The sequence below is a fragment of the Coffea arabica genome, chromosome 1e (assembly GCF_036785885.1).
Source record: "Coffea arabica cultivar ET-39 chromosome 1e, Coffea Arabica ET-39 HiFi, whole genome shotgun sequence".
Taxonomy (NCBI): Eukaryota; Viridiplantae; Streptophyta; class Magnoliopsida; order Gentianales; family Rubiaceae; genus Coffea; species Coffea arabica.
The window spans coordinates 44798991-44817298 of NC_092311.1; the positions used below are offsets into that span (position 1 = coordinate 44798991).

General features: G+C 37.0%; 1 protein-coding gene across 3 annotated transcripts; it reads left to right on the plus strand.

Annotated features, from left to right (window-relative positions):
* Nucleotides 1–6644: 6644 nt before the first annotated feature.
* On the plus strand, nucleotides 6645–17373 carry LOC113705873 (serine carboxypeptidase-like 2). 3 transcript variants are annotated; one of them, XM_072057509.1, is made up of 15 exons: nucleotides 6645–6774; nucleotides 12218–12253; nucleotides 12350–12495; nucleotides 13011–13087; nucleotides 13359–13481; nucleotides 14518–14620; nucleotides 15096–15133; nucleotides 15256–15357; nucleotides 15479–15565; nucleotides 16042–16203; nucleotides 16306–16377; nucleotides 16459–16577; nucleotides 16663–16776; nucleotides 16889–17000; nucleotides 17112–17373. In XM_072057509.1, exons 1-15 carry the CDS (start codon nucleotides 6653–6655, stop codon nucleotides 17121–17123), a joined length of 1425 nt encoding a protein of 474 aa, XP_071913610.1. In that variant the 5' UTR covers nucleotides 6645–6652; the 3' UTR covers nucleotides 17124–17373. The 3 variants fall into 3 exon arrangements, with proteins under 3 accessions (XP_071913610.1, XP_027083586.1, XP_027083581.1); XM_027227785.2 differs by having other exon boundaries at nucleotides 16889–16934; nucleotides 17068–17373; XM_027227780.2 differs by having other exon boundaries at nucleotides 16889–17373.
* Nucleotides 17374–18308: the final 935 nt, after the last annotated feature.

Here is an 18308-nt window from a genome sequence, read left to right on the forward strand (position 1 = left end):
GAGTTGAGATGGGGAAGAAGGAAGAAAATGATGAAAAAAGTGAAAATTTTGTGTGTTCTTAGATATTAAGCGACGTGTACATTAAAAATTTTGAGATGTTTGTAGAGGATTACTGTAAACAAAATAGTTAAAAAACTTGTCTATTAAAAATTAGACTAAAAACTTGCATGGGAGATAGGTGCTAGAACTGACCGCGAATTGTATTACAATTGTAAGGCCACAATTATGGTATTGGATTTGGACCTCACACAGAACTCTACTATAAGTGCACGGAGTTTTCACGTTCCTCGTACATAAACAGCAATTGGCCCACGATAATTTGAAGGAAAATGAAAACAAAGGACAAAAAATTAAAACCGGTTTTGCCAATTAACGTCAAAGAAATATTTTGACAAAAACTAGGAAAGTCTTCATTGTTGGTCCCCAAATTTGCAATGAGTAATGATTACACTTTTATCATACCAAAAAAGAAAATTGAAATCGACTAACCTATTATTGTGATCCAAGCACGAAATAAGCAACTAATAAGACATCAAGTTAATAACAATTTAAGGAAAATAGTCAAAAACATGAAAATACAATTGACAGGAAAGAATTAACATGTTCATATCAATAACCCATTCTTTATTATGAAGAAGGTTCATATAAAAACACAATTTGAATTCTAAACCCAATCCCTGTGTAATATTTCTGATACACCAAAGTCCTTTTTCTCACTCACATCTATAATCATGACTCCTTTTGTGTACTTTAATTTATGATATGACAGTCCCCTTCAATTTATAGGATATATTACTTGACAAATCCTTATACTATATAAGAATGAGTTTGGGTCAAAGAATGACTTTGAATTTCAACCGCAAGAGTAGGGGTATTTTGGGATTGTGAGATTGTTTTAAGTGTAGTTATAGTATTAGGTACTACTTTAGATAGCATGTGTATTATTGTGTTTACTGAAATGTTCTTGTATTCTAAAAGATGCAGTGATGATTTGTTCAAAGGTTTGGGTAGTTTGGGAATGTGAGATTATTTGATCATCTTTTCTACAATGGGTACAACCCATAATAGCTTCTTTATTGGTGTAATTACTTAAATGTCCTTGCAGAGACATTCATTTTGGTTTGTATCAATTATTACTGTTACTTTGCTATTATAACTTGAAGAACTTCAAACGTCATTTTCATCTCAATTAAAGCAAGGACATGGTGGTTTATTAAGGAATTTATGATTGAGCATTAGTTTCAACTTCAATTCTTCAAATGTCTGCCCCTTTACATTCTTCCGTTATGTTCCTTTCGTCTTCCGATAAATACTTATTTGTATTGCCATTGTACTCTGGATTTCAATATGGTTCTCTGGTGAAGTTATTCTTGGCGGTTCAACTTGAGGTGAGGTTTTATTCTTTTTCTTAATAGTATGATTTGCTTTGTAAAATCGTAATTTCTATTGTTAGCTAAATGCTTTCATTCCAAAATTGGATACTCTGTTAGCGCAATTTAATGTTGATATTATTGTTTCCCCACAAAGTTGGTTGTTCTATACAATTTAAATGATGTGGTTTTGTTGGAATAGGTTTGGAGATACAAAACTTCCTCTTTTGGTCTACTTACATGGTGGAGCTTTTTTGATCAAATTTGCCTTCTCTTTTACATATCACGTGCACCTTAATGTAGTAGTTGCAGAAGCTGGTGTTGTAGCAGTTTCAATTAACTATTGGCTCGCCCCTGAGTATTCTTTGCCTATTGCTTATAAAGATTCTTAGATTACAGTCAAATGGGTTGCCCCTCGTTCAAATGGCGAGGGTCCTGAGGTATGGCTTAGGGATTATGCTAGCTTTGATAGGGTGTTTTTTGGTGGGGATAGTGCTGGTGGCAATTTAGCACATAACATGGCATCAAGGGTTTGGCTGGAGATACTAGACAGCTTCGATCTTGATGTGATTTTTCTCAATTGTCCTTATTTTTGGGGGAAAGATCTAATTAGTATTGAGTTAATGAAATTACAGGTGAAGGCCTATGTTGAGGACATTTGGCATTATGTTCACTCAAAATCTACGGGGGTTGATGATCCATTGCTGAATCCTCGGATGGAACCAAACCTTTTGAGGCTAGGCTTTGTCGTTGCTAAAAAAGTTGGCTACTTTCATCAACAAGAATGTTGTGTAAATGCATTTTTAAGTGGATAATCACTTTGTTTATTGTCATTAATCGTTTGGGTATCTGTTTAAAATTCATTTAGTCTTGTTAATGAAAAGCTCATATACAAGTGTTTGTTTCAAAATATATGAACTGAGCAAGATAACATGCATAATTTTCATCTCCATCTTCCAGTATACATTAGATATTTTGTTACTTCATATTGTTACTCAATGTGCGTGAGTTTTTTGATATTCGCTTGAACTACCGTAAAATCTTCTTTAACCACAGGCACCAAACACCTGCGCGGTGCGCGGGCATTTCCCTCTTAGTACTTCAATAATAATAAAAGAATAACTTACCTGATTTCCAAACGTATATAAATACAAAATTTCTTGGCAACTACTCTAAATACGTATAAATTACTAGAAACTATTTACTTGTCACACAAAATAAAAATTGCCTAAACAAAATAAGTAATATCCTAATAATCTCCACCAAAAGCTTCATGTGTAGTAATACATACTGAATTATTACGTTGTTGTAATGTACATATATAGCTAATCCGAATCCAACCTTTAGTTGACTTAAGTTTGTAGGATTTTCCTCTTCTCCACTACTTACAACTTGAAAGCAATCTTGGATTCCTTTCTTAATTCTGCTCCCAACTATTGAGGTAATCAGGTAACAAATTTTTTTTTGAAAAAAAAAATCACCATACTTCTCCCCTTCACAATATTGTCTCGCCTGTGTGTGCTTTTCAAAATTCCATCATTAATGAAAACCTCGTAACTTTGAGAGTCTCAGGATGCATGAAAATTATATTTTTTTTTGAATTTTTTGATTCACGTGTCATACCGCTCAAAGAACAAAACTGAAATACATCCAACATCAAGTACATACCATTGGAAATTGTCAAGAACATTTCCACTAAATTATATCCTAATTTAACACTAGACTCTATGTTTTTCCATGCCCTCTGAATCACTTGTCCAAATTTACTATCAAATATCCTCTATGTTTGTTGTCTTTTGAACCTTTCCTTTCAATGCCAAGCCTTTTTGACATGTATACTCTTTTCCTATTAAATTATTGAATTGAAAATTACCACAAATCACTTAATTTCAACAATTAACCAAAACCTAGCTATGATATTATATCAGATGCTGGGATCCAAGTGCAAACGAAGAATCATTGAAAAATTAAGTACATGACAATTTAATCAAACAAATAAAAAAACATGAAACTTCGAGTAGATACAAGATTAATGTGGTTCGATTCAATTATTAAATCTATATCTATAGAGACAAAACTCTATATGTGAGAAAAATAGAAAAATCTAATTTGAATCCGACGCAATTGTATGATGACATTTCTCACGTAGCAGGAAGCCCTTCCCTCACTCTCATTACATGTTACTACTTAAAACAAAAATAAGGCAATTTTCATAACAAGGTAAATTTTATTTCGTCCGTACGCCAACCTTTTTAAGAAGAAAAGTATAAGTATGACAATTGGTAAAGAAAAGTGTACGTAACTTGAAAGTTGGGTGGCAACTTAAAAAATTCTTCAATAAACCAAACTCGTATATTAATTTTTTAACACATGCCAAGCGTCCACCAACTAAGATACCCATAACGAAGCTATCTTGTGTGGGGATTTTAGCATTGCATGATTTATAATTTGCTTGAAACATATTTTAAGCCATTAAAATGAGAGAGCTAAAAGGATAGTGAGATCTTTTTCTTTTTAATTTTTTGATAAATTCTTCTGATGAGTTGCTTTGTTTGATCGATTATTCATTGGTACTTGGCAGATTTTATCCTATCATCTTTTCTCAAACATTTTGATAGTTATTTATATACAATCAAAATTTGGGCAGACTTAATTTTCAAAAGGGATAATTTCACAAACCTCCCCTGAGGTTTATGACAATTTCACTCGACTCCCCTCAAGTTTTACAAATTACACTAATCTCCCATGTCACAATAAAATAACTATAATGACCTTCACTTAATAAATAATTCATAGTATAATGAAATGAGATTAAAAAGAAAAGAAAATTGACCTCTTTGGAACAAGTTACACAGCCAATGATGATTCTCTTTCACTTATTGTCACTCCGTTCTCATCCATCAACCATTTCCTTCTATAACTTGTTTTCAAATTACCACCAATTATTGCTTATAATTACAGACAATTACATCACAAGTGATCTCTCAAACTCTACTATATATTCCCATTCCTCCTTTCTTCCCTTTAAAATTGTCAAATCACAAGTTTAGTTGAGAGATTAGATTTGATGGTTGAAGTAAAATTCAATTTTATGGTCACACTAAAAGGACATAAAGAGGCACACAATAATAATGGAATAAATAATGCAATCATTGGCCAAAAAAGGAAGAGGGACTGAAATTGGTAAATTTGCTAATTTGTCTATTATCCATTCGAAAAACTTTTTAAGATGTTAATAAGTACATTTATATTTCTTTTTATGCTTCACAATTATTGGTTATGATTTCGCTATGGAAATAGAGTTTCTTCTCTGTATTTAAGATGTTAACATGTTTGGAGATTTGATGGCAGGTCAGATTATTTTGTTTTGAGAAGGTGTGGATATTGGATTTGAAGTTTGGAGTGTGATTAGTTGTAAATAGAATTTTGATTTTTGACAAAATGAATTTTTTGAAAATCTCTATAATCATAATGATGCCATTCCTTCCCTTAAACTTGATTAATCCCATTCATGCCTAAATCTCTCCTAAGAATTTTCTTCAAAGCCATAATTTGGCTAATGTAGTAGGAATTAAGCCACTTATATGGAACCAAACCATGTCTTCCTATGTTGAAAATTATGCAAATATAAGGGTAGTTGATTATAAGTTTGACCATTCCATGGAATCATATGGTAAGAATATTTCTGAAGGATGGAACAAATCTTCAGAATTGAATGCATGATTTGGGAGAAGCAATTTTATGACTGCGATGATAGAATTGCCTGAATTTAGAATTTGGAATTATATTGTTTGTTAAGCTAATTTGTTAGTATAGTAGGTTATGCTGAAATATGGAAGAAAGCAATTGGTAAAATAATTTTTGTACAAAAAGGGAAGTTTAGGACTTTTGAGAAAATATATAGCCTTTTGGACTTATATTGTTATATGAACAGTAAAAGCAAGAGAGTTAGGTGTAATTTAATAAATTTGAGAAGAGCTCTTTGCAATTATCAGTAATCTCAGGTGAGATTTCTGAAATTTTCCCTTTTCAAAATTCAATAGTTCAGATTACGTTACGCACCATTTTAGAAAGTAATGTAACATAATTTGGACCATCTTTGAAACCCGGAGCTAAGTCTTTTACACGCCGCTTTACAGTAAAGCTGCATTGTATGAGTTGGCAAACGGGAAAAATGCACTTTTCATCCCCAATGTTTAAGGTGTTCACTAATTTCGTCCCTAAAGTTTCATAGAAAACACATTTCATCCTCATAATTTTGTGATTTTGACCAATTTTGTCCCTAAAGTTTATGTAGAACACATTTCATCCTTATAGTTTTATAATTCCTACCAATTAAGGACAATTAAAGGATTGTTAACAAATTTAGGCATAATATCATCACATGTCCCATTAATAATTGTATTATTAATACTTAATTCAATTATTGATTAAATTATAGAAATAACAACAAGTGTTTTTGGATAGGAGACTATATCTTTTTTTCCCTTTAAATTGTGATATGATATATTTGAAACTAAATATAGATTGAAAGATAAATAGATGATTGAAAAACATGTATATGATGCAACAAAACAAAATTTTGCAAATAAATGACAATCCAAACCATTCATTCTTTTGCATTAATATTTTTCTCCAATTAGTTGTATTGGGTCTGTTTGATATTTTTCTTCAATTGGCTATAGTGGGATTGTTTCTTTCCCATTGACTTCATTTTCTTTGGATCTTCTTGTTCGATTGTGATTAATAAGAAAGTAATCGTGGCTAAAAATTTCTTAGTCTTTTTTGTATTAAAATGAGAAAGTGAATTAAGAAAAGATTTTTGAGCTTTTTGTTGATCCAATTTTTTTTTTTTTTTTACCTAATAGGCATGCCGTGATCAAGTGACGCTATCCTATTCAAATTGCTTGACAATCTACCAATTGTCCTCAATTAGCCAAATTTAGGAAATTATGAGGATGAAATGTGTTTGCGTAAAATTTGAAGGATGAAATTAATCAAAATTATAAAATTACAAGGATAAAATGTGTTTTGCATGAAACTTTAGGGATGAAATTGATTAACACCTTAAACATTAGGGATGAAAAGTGCATTTTTCCTGCCGACAAACAATGACATTTGTGTCGGTAAGGTAAGTTAAATTTGTGGCTACGATAAGGCGATTCTCAGTAGACATAGCAGCTTGTGGGACTTATATTGAGTTCGCCCAAGAACTCTATCCAAGTGTCTGGAGTCTAAAGTTGCTCTGCCCAGTGCCCTGAACGAGAGATAGGCCAAGCTCAATGGAGAAGTTGCAAGTGCTCCTAAGGCATCCTATCTTCTGCGGCCTGTTCTTGCTTCTAGTTTATGTTCAAGCATGTTCAAACCTTGCTATGGCTGGTTCCATAGTTAAGTTTCTTCCAGGATTTGTGTCAGGATGCAGAAGTTAAGCCATCATGCGGCATCGTTTTGTAACTAATCAAACAAATCAGTAGGGAGAGGGATAAGTGCAACGGTGTCGTTTCATGATCAATTAGTAGCATTCAGAATAAGTGAAACGGTGGCGTTTCATGCGTATCAATTCAGTTTATCAATTCAGTTAGGATTAGTTAGAGTCGGTTAACCACACTTATTTGTACGTAAACATTCAACAGAATTGGCAGGCAAGAAGAATCGCAGAATCTCATTCTTTTCATTCTTTCTCTCACTAATTCTGATTCTCTCTCTTTTCTACTCTGTTTTCTCTCTAGTTCTCTCTCATCTACTCTTTCTTTCCCCAAATTCGAGTGTAGAATCCCTAATGCTGAATCCAGGATCCTGACATTTGGTATCAGAGCAGGACGGATCCTTGGAGGAAGTAGAATTCCATGGCAGAAAGCACCAGGTTCAAAACCTTGGAGGAACAAATCAAGAAGCAAGATCTCAAGCTCCAGGAAGTAATGGAAGGATTGCAAGCCTCGCAGGCACAACAGATGCGAATGAGGGAGGAATTTCGAACGGAATTGGAAGGGAGCAACCTGAGGATGGAAGGTTTGGTAGCAGAAATGAAGCAAGAACTCAGCACCTTTATGAAGGCACTGGTGAACAAGGAGAAGGCGGCATTAGAGGAAGACAGGTTGAGAATCGAGCAAACACCGCTGTTGCCAACTCCACCAATGAATCAGAGGCTACCAGTAGGGGCTGATAACATCAGGATGACCAGGAAAGAGGTAGGTAGGTTCTTAGCCCCTAATCCTCCAAAAATTGACTTGCCTATGTTCAGTGGGGAGAATCCGAGGGAATGGATTAGAAAATGCAACAAGTATTGTTTAAACTATCAAATTCCTGAAGATCATAAAATGGAAGTTATAGAAATGTACTTAGAGGGAAGGGCAGATAACTGGTTTCAAGGAGTAAAACTGGAGAAACCAGGTCTAGTATGGGGCAACTTCGTAGAACTGTTGTACAAAAGGTTTGACAACAGATGTGGCAGGGATGTGGTAGAAGAATTTAATAAACTGCAACAATCAGGACAGGTGGAGGAATACCAGGAAAAGTTTGAAGAGCTCAAGACCCTTATGATGCTTAAGAATCCCTATCTAGGCGAGGAATACTTTGTATCTAGCTTCATCAGTGGACTCAAGAATGAGATCAGGACAATGGTGAAAATGTTGAAACCTGCAACGTTGTCCGAAGCCCTTGAGATGGCTGTATTACAAGAAGATGCGTTGAAACTCCAGGCCAGAAGCTGGAAAACTGCACCTGAAGGCAGGTTTGGAATTTCTAGGAGTCCTTCCCAACAACAGAGCCATAGTCCTCACTATAAAGTTCCTTCTATCAGTACCTTCAGGAATACCTCTTTCAAAGGGAAGCCAATTTCTGCTGCAGATACTGAACCTAAAAGGCTATCAGCTCAGGAGTTACAGTACAGGAGGAGCCATGGACTTTGTTTCAAGTGTGGAGAAAAATTTGGACAAGGTCATCAGTGCAAATCAGGTCACCTAAATCTTTTGGTCACAGAAGAGGAAGAGGATTCAGAGTTTGAGGATGCAGTAGGTGAACAAGATGAAGCCACGGGCAATCCTGGACAGATCATGGAAATGTCTCTTCATACGCTGTCAGATGCATTGCAAAGGAAGACCATAACACTGGTAGGAAAACTGGATGGGGAGGAAATGCTGATACTAGTCGACACTGGAAGCTCAGACAGCTACATCAGCAGTGAAAAGGTAATTGCCTTTGATGTTCCTTATCGAATGGTTGAACCTTTCTCTGTGGTAGTAGGTAATGGGGCTTGTGTAACTAGTAAGGCCATATGTCCTAAGGTGGTATGGGAGATCAATCAGTACAAATTCTGCTATGATTTAAAGGTAATGGACCTGAGTGGCTGGGATATCGTTTTGGGGGTGGACTGGATGACTCGCTTTAGTCCAATTACTTTTGATTTTCACCAATTAACAATCTCTCTGCACAATCAAGGGGAAGTAGTTCAGCTAAGGGGACAAGCTGAGAATTGTGACTTGGATCTTATTAGGGGGAGTGATCTAAGGAATTTTATTGAATATAAGAAGCAAATGTGTCTAGCAATGAGGATGGGACAGAATGGGAAATCAGAGAAGGGGAATATGCCTACTGAAGTTCAAGGCATCATTGATGGCTTTGCTGATGTTTTAGAGACGCCCTCTGACCTTCCCCCTGCCAGGGAAATAGATCATGAGATACCTCTAAAACAGGGGTCTCAGGCTTTTAAAATGAAGCCATATAGGTACCCTCATTCCCAGAAGAGTGAGATAGAACAACAGGTCACAGACATGTTGCAGCATGGGATTATCATTCACAGCAACAGTCCCTTTGCCTCACCAGTGCTTTTGGTTAAAAAGAAGGAAGGGACATGGCGTTTTTGTGTGGATTACAGGCGCCTGAATGAAATGACCATCAAAGATAACTATCCCATTCCAAACGTAGATGAATTAATCAATGAGTTAGCAGGCTCAAGGTATAAATCTAAGCTGGATCTCACTTCTGGCTACCATCAGATCAGAGTCAAACCCAAGGACACTTACAAAACTGCCTTCCAAACTCACTGTGGCCATTATGAGTTCCTGGTAATGCCTTTCGGACTGACTAACGCACCTGCAACCTTTCAGGCCCTTATGAATCAAGTATTTCAACCCTATCTAAGGAAATTCGTGTTGGTTTTCTTTGATGATATTTTAATATACAGTCCCACCCTGGAATTACACCTAGAGCATCTGAGGATAGTCCTGACAGTGTTGAGGGACCACAAACTGTTTGCTAAGAGATCAAAATGCTCATTTGCACAACATACTGTGGATTACCTTGGTCACACTATCTCTGAGAATGTAGTGTCCATGGATCAGTCCAAGGTGGAGAGCATTATCAACTGGCCTGTCCCTAGTACAATTAAAGAGTTGAGAGGATTTTTGGGGTTAACTGGCTATTACAGGAGATTTATCAAGCAATATGGCATTATCTGCAAACCACTTACTATGTTGCTCAAGAAGGACAATTTCTGTTGGAACGAGGAAGCACAGAAGGCCTTCACATCACTGAAACATATTATGAGTACTGCTCCTGTTCTCAAGCTGCCAGATTTTCAGAAGCCTTTCACAATCGAAACTGATGCTAGTGGGAGTGGCATTGGAGCTGTATTGATGCAAGAAGGCCATCCCATTGCATTCCTGAGCAAGGCTTTGTCTCCCAGAAATTTGGGACTGTCAGCTTATGAGAAGGAACTGCTAGCATTAGTGATGGCAGTTTCCAAGTGGAGGCATTATTTGGTGGGATATCACTTTATTATTAAGACAGATCATCAATCCCTGAAGTATTTGTTAGATCAAAAGCTCACTACTACATTACAACACAAATGGTTAGCCAAGCTGCTGGGGCTGGACTATGAAATTCAATACAAGAAGGGGACAGAAAATAAGGCAGCTGATGCATTGTCCAGATTACATGGTACGACTCAAGAACACTCTACTCAACCAGGATCATGTTTTGCCCTTTCAACTGTCCAACCACTGTGGATACAAGAACTCCAGAAAAGCTATGAGTCAGATTCTCAATGCCAGGACATTATTTCTCAGCTACTGCTGGACCCGCAAGCTCACCAACCTTTTGAGTGGGACAAGGGATTGCTGAAGTACAATGGCAAACTTTATGTAGGCTCAACCAGTGGATTGAGGGACAAGCTCATCCAAGCACTCCATGCATCAGCAGTGGGGGGCCACTCGGGACAAAGGGGCTGTTGGCAGAAGTTAAAAGCTTTGTTCTATTGGCCTACGATGAAGAAGGATGTTATCAGACTTATTCAGGCCTGTGATACATGTCAGAGGTACAAATCTGAGCATGTGCACTACCCTGGTCTATTGCAACCATTGCCAGTTCCTCGCATGGCTTGGACTCATGTGACTATGGACTTCATAGAGAGTCTGCCAGAGTCACAAGGCTATGACACAGTAATGGTGGTGATCGACAGATTCACCAAGGTGGGACATTTTCTCGCATTAGCGCATCCATTCTCTGCCAAGCAAGTGGCTCAACTCTTCATGGATCACATATTCAGGTTACATGGCATCCCAGAATCTATAGTATCTGATAGAGATAGGATCTTTACAAGTGTTTTCTGGCAGGAACTTTTTAAGTTACTAGGTACGGAATTGAGTTATAGCTCAGCCTATCACCCTCAGTCTGATGGGCAGACTGAACGTCTCAACCAGTGTGTCGAAGCCTACCTGAGATGCATGACTGGGGAATTACCCCATCGCTGGAACAGGTGGCTAGCACTAGCTGAATGGTGGTACAACTCCTCCTATCACTCCAGTCTGCAAATGACTCCATTCGAAGCCTTGTATGGGTACCAGCCTATTCCCTTGCCTTTAGGACCTCATTTTGACACGATCATACCAGCTGCTTCCCACCTACTCCAGGAGAGATTGAGGGTCTCCAGCAGCATCAGGGATCACCTCCTCAAGGCACAACAGAGAATGAAGTTCTTTGCTGACCAGAAACGTACTGAACGAACTTTTGAGGTGGGTGACTGGGTTTTCCTGAAGCTTCAACCCTATAGACAGCAGTCAGTGGCTATCAGGAAGTGCCTCAAGCTGTCTGCAAGGTTCTATGGCCCTTTTCAGGTGGTAGCTAAAGTAGGGGCAGTGGCTTATCGTCTTGCATTACCTGCACAGGCAAAGATTCACCCCGTATTTCACGTCTCTTTGCTTAAGAAGAAATTGGGACCTCTGCAGCCTATTTCAACGACACTGCCTGAGATTGATATTGATGACCAGTGTCCTCTACAACCAGAATCCATTTTGCAACGGAGGGTGATCATGCGAAATGGACAATCAGTGATACAATACCTCATCAAATGGTGCCAACTCGATCAGGATGAAGCTTCTTGGGAAGACAAAGACTTCATACACGCGCAATTCCCTCAGTTTCAGTCTTGAGGACAAGACTGTTAAAGGGGAGAGCAATGTCAGGATGCAGAAGTTAAGCCATCATGCGGCATCGTTTTGTAACTAATCAAACAAATCAGTAGGGAGAGGGATAAGTGCAACGGTGTCGTTTCATGATCAATTAGTAGCATTCAGAATAAGTGAAACGGTGGCGTTTCATGCGTATCAATTCAGTTTATCAATTCAGTTAGGATTAGTTAGAGTCGGTTAACCACACTTATTTGTACGTAAACATTCAACAGAATTGGCAGGCAAGAAGAATCGCAGAATCTCATTCTTTTCATTCTTTCTCTCACTAATTCTGATTCTCTCTCTTTTCTACTCTGTTTTCTCTCTAGTTCTCTCTCATCTACTCTTTCTTTCCCCAAATTCGAGTGTAGAATCCCTAATGCTGAATCCAGGATCCTGACAATTTGAAGGACCCCTCCCCTTTGAACTCGAAACCGGGTGAGCCACTAAGCATAACATATATATAATAACCCTAGAAATTAACATTAATGAAAACTTAGAAGAAATAGTTGATCCATTTTCTGATATTATCAGGTATATTGGAGTTGGTGAATCAGAGGATGGGCAGCTCTTCTACGCCTTTATCAAGTCAGAGTCAAATCCTCAATCGGATCCTCTTATCCTTTGGTTAGATGGAGGCCCTGGCTGCAGTTCATTTAGTTCACTTTTCTTTGGGACAGGTCAATTCTAATGCCTTACACTTTGCATTAGGTGTCACCAAAAAAAAAAAGAACAATTGCGCCACTATTTTGATCTTGATTTTGTATAATCTTGAAACTCTGCAAACAGCTTTTCTGGTTGAAACTCTGCAAAAAAGACAAAAGACGTTTTCTGGTTGACGAAGCTTTATGTAAGGTCTTTTGTTTTGTTTTGTTTTTTTTGGGTAAAAGTATTAACTTTATTGAATAGCATCCATTTGTCGCCAGTAGCAACTGCTACAAACATCTGTACAATAACTAACTACACATTCACATCAAATTAAAAAGCCCAAAATATAAATTAAGCTCCAAAAACACGCACCTAAATATTTTTTCATATGCATTGCTACAATAAAGCTTTTGAAAAACATTCCTAAAAACAGCTAATTCAAATGGAGCTATAATCTTTATTTGTCTTTAATGTTCAAGTGATGATGACTGATAAACTGGAGTGCCAGCATTTGATCAAGTCACTAGCCCGTGATTTTCTGTTGCAGGACCAGTAATTTTGGAGCCATTGTCGTTCGATGGCACTCTGCCCAAGTTGGTATTAAATCCCTCTACTTGGACCAAGGTAAACTCAAGAATTGAGTTTCTCTTTTCTTTTATTTTATTTTCTTGTGAGAGAAAAAGAGATTTAAGTTGATGAGTATATCTTAGACTCATAGAAGTGTTACATGAAAAGGTCATTGAGATACATATATAAATAAGATTCCAAATTTTTTCTTTTTTCTTTTTTTTTTTGAAATAATGTTCAAATAATCTTTATCCAAACAAACCTAATTTTCAAGATTAAGAATTCGAGTTGACTGCATGGTTGAGAATCATTTCTTGTTACTTGTTAGGTTGCAAGCATCATCTTTCTGGATTCGCCAGTAGGAGCTGGTTTTTCTTATGCTAAGACTGCACAAGCTTCTCAATCTTCAGATTTTCTAGCCTCTGATCAAGCTTATGAATTTATCAGGAAGGTACACGCCCATCACTCAGCTAATTAATGAATCGTAAGGCTTCACGGAACGTTGGACAATTACTAATCAGGAAAATGCCATATTTGTCTCTAGACCCTTTATTATGCAAAAAGACCAGTGTACTATCATTTAATTATTTTCCTTCTGAATAGTGGAATCCTGCATGGCTCTGCCCAAAATTGCCTCCATTGGATTCAAGTTCTCGATGAACACGGTTTTGATTGTATAGAACAGTTGACAGTGGAAGATGAATAAAAGTGACATCAATAATAATTGGCTATGGTAGTTGATAGGGTGAAACATCTCGAGAGAACCCATCAAAGAGCCCAATATATAAATCAGAAATCTAACTCTGATCCAAAAGTTTAAGTCATTGGATGTCGGGCCCTTACTTATATATTAACCGCTCTTTCTCCATCTCTCGGATCATTGTGGGACGTAATTTTTTCCTCATAAATCTAACAGTAGTTTCGGCAGTTAGCATCATGGGAGCTATTGTAGAGGAGGAGGTCAGGCATGTGGCTCTTGCATGGGGAAAGATCCCAAAGTCTCGTGAAAGGCAGCAATCTCTAGAATGGAATATCCCATTCACAGTGTTTAGTTAGTGAAATGTTCTGATACAGGCTCCTATGATAATTAGCTTAACATGTATAATGAGATATTCTATTTCTTGTACAAACTTGTCCCATATCGGTAAACTTACAATTTTACCTTGAAAAGATAGTGGAAGATGACTAATTTTGAATTTGAGGCTTACAATTCAATTTTGGGCACAAATTTCAATAAGCGAGGCAATTTGTTGTCTTTTTGCATGTTGTTGTATCTTAATGTCTACAATTGGTTTGCTAGTGCCCATGGTACACAGTGCAATTACAACTGCCATTTATAGAGGGTTCGGGTGGGCGATATTTGTTACGTTTTTATCCATTTGAACCTCGAGTTAAAAGCTTAATTTCCTTTGAAATGGGAAAGAAATTATAGTTAAAAAGATGTTTACCTTTTACAAGATTGCTTTTGATAGTTGATTATACTGCAGTGGCTACATGATCACCCAGAGTACAAGTCGAATCCATTCTATGTTAGTGGAATCTCGTATGGGGGCACTCCTGTTCCAATATTAACTCAACTTATATCAAATGGTAAGATTTTTTCAATGTGGCTCTTTACCCAGGGGAAGTTTTTTGGTTGTGTTACAATCTGATTATTGAAATTGTTATGCATCTACATAGGCATTGTAAGAGATCTGAATATACTATAAATGCTCTATGTAAGCTTGTAGTATATGCGAAGTCTCTTTAGGTAGGAATATAGTTGCCACCTTAAGCTAAATGGGTTTTATTAACATAATGCAGAGCTTTATGAGGGGGAAAAAAAGGTTAAAAGTTCCCTCAGAAATTTGCAGGCTTTTTATTCTTTTCTGTCCATATGTTAAGTTATAAAATGCTCCAGAGCAAAGCAAGAAAACGTTTCTTTGACCAGTTTAGAGTTCTATAGTATCTCCTGTCACAAGATGATCAGTTGAAGTTTGCTAAATACAGAGAGTATAGGATCAATGCTTTGTTGCTCTATGACTATTAAGCCCTAAAACTTACATGTATTTTGGGGTTATTCCAGGAAACGAGGACGGCATTGAACCACGTATTGATCTTAAGGTCTATACCTTTGATGATCTTCTCTTTTCTAGTCTACCTAATCTTGATTGATGACATACTATTTGGAGAAAAATTTAACATCCTGAAGTTTAAAACTGAGACGTTTCCATTTATGGCTTCAGGGATACATACTCGGAAATCCAGTAACGAAGGTTTCAGGAATTCTGAACTATAGGGTTCCGTTTGCTTATGGGATGGGGCTGATATCTGATGAACTCTATGAGGTAACTTATTTCCTTTGTTTGTTACCTATTGATATCTCAGAACACTGTCATTTGTCACATGCATTCTTACAATGTAAAATTACCCGTGATTTTCTAATTGACCTGTATATTTACAATGCAGTCCTTGAAGGTTAGCTGTAAAGGGGAATATGAAATCACAGATCCCAGTAATCCAGTGTGTTCGAAAAATATGCAGGCATACAATGAGGCAAGCAACCATATCTATGCAATTTTTATGTGATTATATTTTCAAAAATTAGGCAAGGCCTAATGGATTTACTTAAAGCGCCTCCTAAACTCAAGAAAGAGGGATAGAGTTAAGGATTGTCAGTATAACCGTTTCTGAATAGTGTAATATCATTTGAAGAAGCAGTAATTCATTGTAACTTACTCGTACAATTTCGTAACAGAGTTGCAGTTAATGTTAGGGGCTTACACAGAGTTGCAGTTAATGTTAGGGGCTTACACGAGCACTGATCGAACATCATATTTCTGTTGCGAAATTGTAGAAATTAACAATGAATTACTCTAATTTATTCAAACAATAACACACTTTCCAGAAACGGTTGTACTGACAATTGGTTCCTACCCCTTCCCTTTAATTTGCGGGCTACAAAAGGTGGGAAGAATCAGAATAAAGGAACGGGCAACGAGAATGATGGTGTTAATAATTTTCTTCTGCAGTTGGTTCGTAATATTGACGATGAACAGATCTTGCTTCCCGTATGTCCTCCTCTTTCACGAGAGCCAAATAAATTATTTACTGGTGGGAGATCCATTATACAAATGTTGTATAAGAAGTTTGAAGAGCTAGACGTTCGGGAATCTACTCCAGTCAAATGTCGAGTAAGATACTACTAGTATCGTTCTATGTAAACTCGTGGATAAGAGCATCAGTTCTTGGTAGCACAACTGATCGCCGTTTCTTCTGTTCACTGGCAATCGTAGATGGAATGGGTTAAGCTCGTTGAGCACTGGGCTAACAACAAGAGCGTCCAAGAGGCCCTCCATGTGCAAAGGGTATGTGTAAATCGAGCACTATGGTATGTAGCATTTGAATGCCGAAGCAAGCCTGAACTGGTTTCTGTAATCACATTGCAGGAAACTTATGGACAGTGGTTAAGATGCAACTTTACCTTGCCATACACAAAAAATGCAGGGAGTGTTGTACCATATCATGCAAACCTTAGCACTAAAGGTTATAGATCCCTTATATACAGGTTTGGTACCTAACTCTGAATCTTGATGCGTGTAGGTTAATAGCAGTGATTTTAAGTACTGAAAGTGGAGTACTTTGTGATTTAGTGGTGACCATGATCTGATGGTACCGCACATTGAAACTCAAGCGTGGATAAGATCTCTACATTACCCAATTATTGACGATTGGAGACAGTGGATTCATGAAGGCCAAGTTGCAGGGTTGGTTCAAAATTGAACAATGTTTCTTTTCTTGATTACACCTCCATTAGCACGAGATAAAAAGATAACTTTACCCGACTCATCTAAATTTGTTCTGTTTTCCTGCCTCCAGTTATACAAGGACTTACGCAAATAAGATGACATTTGCAACAGTGAAGGCAAGAAATTCCTGTTTCTATTGCTTCAGTGGAAGATTTGTTCACATGGTAACGACTAACAACAAGGTTAGAACATTCTTGGGACTAACTAACACCCCTTTTTTCTTTTTCTTTTTCTTTTTTTTGGGTCAAGGGAGGAGGCCATGTTGCTTATGAGTTGAAGCCTGCCGAATGCAGAACTATGCTTGAGAGATGGATATCGCATCAGCCTCTCTAATCTGTTGGTATATGGATTATGAACATCTTTGATCACTTCTGCGCATCAAATGTGCCACTCTTAAATATATATTATTTGTAACTTTGGGTCATGAGACGCTTCTGCTCCATGTCTCCAATGGATTGCCTTCTTATGGAGATATGATTAGTGGAGAAGTGAATAAAATGTACTCCCTCCGTCCCATTGTTAATGTCATATTTCACCTTTTTCATTGTCCCAAAATTAGAGTCACGCTACACTATTTTCCTTCTAACCTTCCGTTCTTGCCCTCATAGTGCATGTGCTAGAAAATCCAAATAAATTTGGTGGGACCTACTATTTATTATCCATTTGGAGAAGCAAGAGGAGTACGTGAGACTAACTCTCACTTTATAAGGCCAATAATAGCGCGTGTCTCTAACATACAAAGGGATGCTTTTGGTTAAGATGGGACCCACGAAATCATTACTCCATGAAAAATACAAAGTGCAGCTGACCATTGTACTTGCGACGGGATAAATTTGGAACAAAGGCTTGGCTGTCAATAATGATATCACTGTACATAAAAAGTTGCATTCCCTATAAACGTCTCTAATATTGGGACGGAGGGAGTAGTAGTTAAAATGGGAATCACGTTACGCCTCCAAACCTTTCTATACGACTGTTGAAGCTTTTACTTTGAAGATATGTCATTGAAATAAATTTCCTCTATTTTGCAATAAATAAAATTTTGAATTCACAGGAAAGTACCGTTTGCCAAGGAATTCAATTATTAAAAAAAATTGTTACTCCATTGAACATGAATGGAGGGAATCTACCAAAGCTTTTAAAAGATGAAGTGGATTAGGAAAAGGAATTTCTTATTCATAATTGAAAAGCAATTTTCTTGAGAACACTTTTAAAACCAAAAGAAGATCAAAAGAAGAAATCCCTCATGTCTAGGACTGATCTAATCACTTTTTAAGCAAAACTGTGACTCAAAAATAGCTTAAAAGTCTTTTTGTTTTGGGTAGTCCTAAATTATGTGTTTGTGACCAGTGATGATCTAGTCATCGAAACTTTACACTTGACTCACACTTGAGTAGATCAGATATTTAGAAATTCAATGGGTCAAATTATGTTACCCATCTCACCAAGTGGTGTGGCTTAATCTGGACTACTGAATTTTTGATAATCGG

Excerpts from the sequence above, each read along its gene's own strand:
- LOC113705873 (XM_027227780.2), top strand. The coding sequence starts at position 6,653 with ATGGAGAAGTTGCAAGTGCTCCTAAGGCATCCTATCTTCTGCGGCCTG. Across the intron at positions 14,621-15,095 it reads AACTCAACTTATATCAAATG|GAAACGAGGACGGCATTGAA; the intron begins GTAAGATTTTTT and ends GGGTTATTCCAG. Across the intron at positions 15,134-15,255 it reads AACCACGTATTGATCTTAAG|GGATACATACTCGGAAATCC; the intron begins GTCTATACCTTT and ends TTATGGCTTCAG.